This window comes from Pinus tabuliformis, chromosome 1_2 (assembly GCF_031772625.1).
Source record: "Pinus tabuliformis cultivar Carrire ecotype Pingquan chromosome 1_2, CPIR1, whole genome shotgun sequence".
NCBI lineage: Eukaryota > Viridiplantae > Streptophyta > Pinopsida > Pinales > Pinaceae > Pinus > Pinus tabuliformis.
In genome coordinates, this window is record NC_142298.1 from 1,314,465,331 (window position 1) to 1,314,471,330 (window position 6,000).

General features: G+C 35.5%; 1 protein-coding gene across 1 annotated transcript; it reads left to right on the forward strand.

The window, feature by feature from the left end:
* The first annotated feature begins 1,043 nt into the window (after nucleotides 1–1,043).
* On the forward strand, nucleotides 1,044–3,744 carry LOC149211050 (uncharacterized). The gene is made up of 2 exons (XM_089396883.1): nucleotides 1,044–2,252; nucleotides 2,741–3,744. Exons 1-2 carry the CDS (start codon nucleotides 1,044–1,046, stop codon nucleotides 3,518–3,520), a joined length of 1,989 nt encoding a protein of 662 aa, XP_089253009.1. The 3' UTR covers nucleotides 3,521–3,744.
* Nucleotides 3,745–6,000: the final 2,256 nt, after the last annotated feature.

Consider the following 6,000-nt stretch of genomic DNA (forward strand, 5'->3'; position numbering starts at 1 on the left):
GGCCATCACGCTTCCTCGGCGCATTCTTGCTCTGATGCATATGAATACTCAACACAGCGAACAGGGGCTTCATGCCATCTCAATCATATCCTCCTTTCTGGCGCTAAAATCATCCTTCTCACAGTGTTGTCAGCACTTCCACTGAAACCCGATGCGTCGTTGTGAAAACAACAATCTAAAACCAGATCTGTATACGAATTGACCCTTTAACGAATTCACACTTGCATCATATAATCGCACCTTTATGTCCCATGAGGAGACGAGAAAATGGTCACTGTGATTGGAAAATCTCAAGTTAGAAATGTCGTCGGTGAAAGGGTTCGCGAGCTCCCATCCCGAGCCAGCTACAACAAAAGACGTTGCCGCCATGATTTCCTCCCCCTTTCCTCCTGAGGTTAAATCGGCGGTTCTTCTCCACGAACTTACTCAGCAGCCGTTCCTTTCTTGAACCGAGTTTGCGCACTTTTGAATGTTGGACTAAGAATAACACACTGGCGAGCACAACCTCGACACACGCTCGCATTCATAGTCTGCCTCATAAAAAAAACAAACCTAAGACATGCCTGTTCCGTGGCATTCCTATTTTCATTTTCAGTTGAAAAGAAAACCAGAAAACGATTCAAACAAAAACACACTAAGACATAAATTCACAAAAACACATTTGTATTATGCACAAACTTAGATTACAGTTTTAAGGCATCTCAGCCTTAATCAAAACTCTCCAGCGACTACATTTTGCCTTCTCTCTCACACAGGATTTTTCTTCTTTTTTTTCTTCTTGATTCACTCAGGAATCTTTAAGTTCTTTATACATACATTCAGCCAGCGACTACATTTTGCCTTCTCTCTCACACAGGATTTTTCTTCTTTTTTTTCTTCTTGATTCACTCAGGAATCTTTAAGTTCTTTATACATACATTCAGTCGTAACTGATTTTTTTAACTAAAATTAGTTCCTTGAACAGAATTCAGTTCTTGTTGGGACTCTTGACACCACATATCTCCACAATGGGATGATATTGTCCACTTTGGGCCTAAGCCCTCATGGGTTTGTTTTTGGGCTTTACCCCAAAAGGCCTCATACCAATGGAGATATTTGTTCATCCTTATATACCCATGATCCTTCCCACTTCTACTACTTCTAATCAATGTGGGACTTTGTTCGTATACCCAACATATTCAATGGTCAGATTGGATGATATAACATCAAATCCAGACATAGTAGAACTACAAAAATGCATATTAAAAGATTTGAGCATAAAAGCACCTATGGGGATGACAGATAAACAAGAAGAAATTGGGCATCTAGTGTTGGAGAATATTAGAACATTTGAGGATGGACAAAGAGAAATTGGTCGCATGTTAGAGAAAGAGATTGCATTCATTTATATCGACAATGTTGTGCACGGAGATCGTCTAGAACAGATTTTGCCTAGGGACATGAAATCTGCAAAAAAGTTGAGATTACTTATTACTGCAAGAGAAAGAAATGAATGCACAGGGTGCAGAATGGAACAGAAAGTGTATGCTACAAAATGCCTTTCCAAAACAGAGGCCATGAAACTTTTGAGGAATGAAATGAATGGGGATCACATGAATGAAACCCAAATGGAGCAGATAGTAAAGACATGCGGTGGAGTTCCAAAACTGTTGACACTGGTAGCAGGATTCATACGTTCCGATGAGGACAAACTGAAAGCTTTTCGTATAGTGATGGAAGACGCAGAAAAATTGAAAGCTCAACCTTTTGGGAATATAGATCGCTATGTCTTTGCATTTGACAATCTCCCTGAAATATGCAAGGATCCATTTCTGGACATCTGTTTCTATTTCAGTGGATGGGATTGGGACACAGTGACAGATATTGTGGGACAGTCTAAACTGGATATGCTTGAAAAGAGAGCTCTTGTCACCAGAGACACAAACAGGACTGTAAAGATACATGATATTATTTTGACAATTGGCCTCAACAAAGGAAATGGAACGAGACACACATTCACTGAAATATGCAAGGATCCATTTCTGGACATCTGTTTCTATTTCAGTGGATGGGATTGGGACACAGTGACAGATATTGTGGGACAGTCTGAACTGGATATGCTTGAAAAGAGAGCTCTTGTCACCAGAGACACAAACAGGACTGTAAAGATACATGATATTATTTTGACAATTGGCCTCAACAAAGGAAATGGAACGAGACACACATTCACTGGTGCAAGTGCACATCAAATTCAGGAGTTTTTAATGATTAAGGTAACTAATCTTTCTTCTTGAAAATATATCATATATACAAATCTATTTCCTAAAATGTTTAGGTCAATCCTTATGATTCACTCGATTATACTTATCAACTGATTGCGGGACCTCCAAGGAATCAAAGGTCTCTGGTTTAGTAGAACTAAAGATCCATTCCATATATCTGCACAGAAATTAAATTTAATGTATAATTCACTGAGAATTCTTGCACTTGGAAATTCGACAAAAGTGGAAGAAACATGTAATAAAGCATTTGAGAAGCTCGTATTTTTCCAAGGAGAAATTCCCTATCTTCCTTTCAATGTGTCATGGTCAAAGGAGTTGAGGTATTTAAAATGGCAACCCCAAGATTTGAATTTACTAAAGGAGGTAATAAGTCTTCTTCACATATTTCATCCATTGTTCCTTTACTCATTTTTTCTTGAAAAGAAAATTATGAATTTATTCATCGTCATGGTTTTGACAATTGAATGCGTTATTTCCAGATGCCCTCCAGTCTGAAACACATGGAATTGGATGGAAAACTACATTCCTATGACTTTGAAATCTTCTCCAGTGATCTTCAACAGCTTAGAAATCTGAGGATACTCAGACTAATCCACTTTGCAGGGCTGAAAAAGCTGCCTGAAGAGTTGGGTGATCTACTAAATGGATTAGAAGAACTAACTCTTTCATATAGCGAATCAATAGAGGAATTGCCCAGCACAATTTCAAAGCTTCAATTTTTAAGAATATTGAGAATGGATTATTGTTCGAGTTTGAAGCAGTTGCCAAAAGATTTTGGATCATTGACTTCTTTGCAAGAACTCAATCTTTCATATTGCAGTTCTATACCAGAACTACCAAGATCAACGATACAGCTTCAATCTTTAAGAAGGTTAACTCTTTCATATTGTACATCTATACAGGAGTTACCAAAATCAATTTCAAAGCTTCACTCACTAAAAGTATTGAGAATGGATAACTGCTCTAATTTGAAGGGATTACCAGAAGATTTTGGATCACTAAGTTCTTTGGAAGAACTTAATCTTTCAAATTGCAAATCTATTAAGGAACTATCAGTATCAATTTTAAAGCTTCAATCCTTAAGGATAGTAAGATTGAATTATTGTTCAGGTTTGGAATGGTTGCCCGATTTTGGGGTATTGAGATCTTTACAGGAACTGGAATTGGAAGGCTGTGAGAAACTAGAGCTACAACAGAGAGAGAACCTCGCCCGTCTCCTAAGGAGCATTGGAACTTTCAAGAATCTTTCAGGAAATTAGAGTATCTTTTTCCTGTCCAGTACTAGGGGAGCGGGCAAGAAGTTTGTAAAAAAATGAAGGAGGTGGCCTCTCCAATGCCTTCTCCCAGCTTCTTTGTTATGTAATGGATATACTTATGCTACCATAATTCAATTGCAATGAGCATAGCAATGCTTTGTTTCTTGGTTTATTCAATGTAGTTGAATTTCTTCTGCGACAACCCTCGTTTATTGAATATCATGGCTCTCTTTTCGGTTTATAGAATATCGTTTCTTCTTTTGCGACTTAAATAAAGCTGCTTTCACTTTCGACTTATCTCTTGCTGCGTTTTCTTGTCCCTGTGACAAAACAAACATGTTTACGGTTATTATTACTGGTGCACAACTGCGCTTGCTCGAAAGCATTATATTTGGCGGGAAGCATTCTAACCCTGCATTATTAGTGCATTTGAATTTGAATTTGATGGGAATAATTTTTAACGAGAGCTTTGAAATATCTCAACAGTCCATATGTTTAAATCCAATACCTCCACCATATAATCCAAATGTTTTTTCCAATGCACCACACAGAGTTGTAATGTAAGGATTGTTGAGCCAGAGCATTGTATATTGTGGTAATTCTATTATTTCAAGAGAGCAGTTTTGGAGACCTATTTCTGGTTGTTTGAGAATGGGAAAGTCATTTTCTTTAGCTTTGTAGCAGAGCCGAGGAGTAGTATTAGAAGTTGGAGACATGGTGAATTCCAACATCACATAATAGAGCAATCACTAATTGGAAGTTAGCCTGGAGAGGTATCCCAAGCTAAGTGGACTTCATTATTATCAACCTGCAATTCCTTGTTTTTTTATTTGTTGCTATTTATTTATTCATTAAGTTAGATCATTCATATTTAATGCAATTCAATCAATAATTTTTAATGTAATTCAATCAATAATTTTTAAATCACAAAATAATAGCAACAAAAAAATTACTTGGAAATATTTGTTCCATAAAAAATGAGATTTATTAAAATAATAATAATAATTAAAAAAATGTATTTCAAATATTTTATTTTTTCATATTAAAATAATAATAATTATTAAAAAAATAATTTAAATGTTTTATTTTTTCATATTACTACGTAAATACTACTCAAAATGTAATAAAAAGCTGTTAAAATAATAAATTTGAAATGTTTTATTTAAAATGTAATAAAAAATGGTTAAAATAATATATTGAATTATTAGATTTGGTTTATGTTGATAATAATTATGAACATAATTTCATATGATTTATAAAAAAATAATACAAAAGCACTAGAATATTTGTCTATAGAAAGGATATTCTTAAGTTAAGAATAATGATAAAAGTTATCACTTTTAAAAATATATATAATAATTTTAAAAAGCATAAATATTTATTTGTTTTTATTAAGAGTGAGGAAGGTTTAGAATAAAATCAGAAAAATAAGAAAGTGATATAATTGGGTTATTTTCAATTACATGATATGAGAAAGCTTAGGATATATGATATAATACATTTTTTTTGGTTGATGGCATTTTAACTTTTGACATTACCTCTAAATTCCAGTGGTCCGCTCTACATCATATATTTATTAGGTATGGTGCGGCATAAGGATTGATAACAAATGGCAGCAAATCGTTTCTATACTACTCAGCTGGAAACATGATGGATATTGATTACATAGCTAATATATTTGGAGTTTAGAAAGCACTTCTGGAGGCAGGATTCTCTTATTTCGGCTTCAGGCTCAAGCCTAATCGCTACGGAGTAAGAAATTGGATGTGGTTGATTGACAAATATAAGAAGAAATTGAGCACATGGACAAACTAATTTTTCTCCTTAGGGGGCAGATACATACTCACACAAGATGTATTACAACAAATCACTGTGTATTGGGCACATCTCTATATCATCCCGACCACCATTGCCAACAAGCATAAGGCAATCACATCTCGTTTCCTCTGGTCCAAGATCGAGACTGCTTCGAAATACCATCTATGCAAATGGAGCTCACTGACCATCCCCAAGGAACTTGGGGGATGGGGCCTACTAGATCAAAGAATTTTTGGCTTTTCGTTGTTGATTAAATCTTTCTAGAGGGTGTTGCATTGGAGAGGGATTTGGCAGGATGTCTTTCTGGACAAGTATATGAAGGAATATGACATTGAATCCTTATACAGAAACACATGACAACACAAAACTAGAGGATTGATGATCTGGAGATCTTTTATAAAAATCATGGACTTGTGGTGCATGGGAATTTGGTAATGGACAAAAAATTCTTATTGGCACATATAAAATAAAGGGTGTAAATGTTGTTGTACATATTAGTGGACATACATTGGCACTTCTACATCGCAGAGGATATATCTATTTCAACAAGACGATCAAAGAATGGAAGACAGGATGCCCGATTTGGACAGATGCGACAAAATTGAACTTGGGGGGATCAAGTGCTGAGGAATGGAAAACATATGTAAAGAACCTGAGCTTGGTAA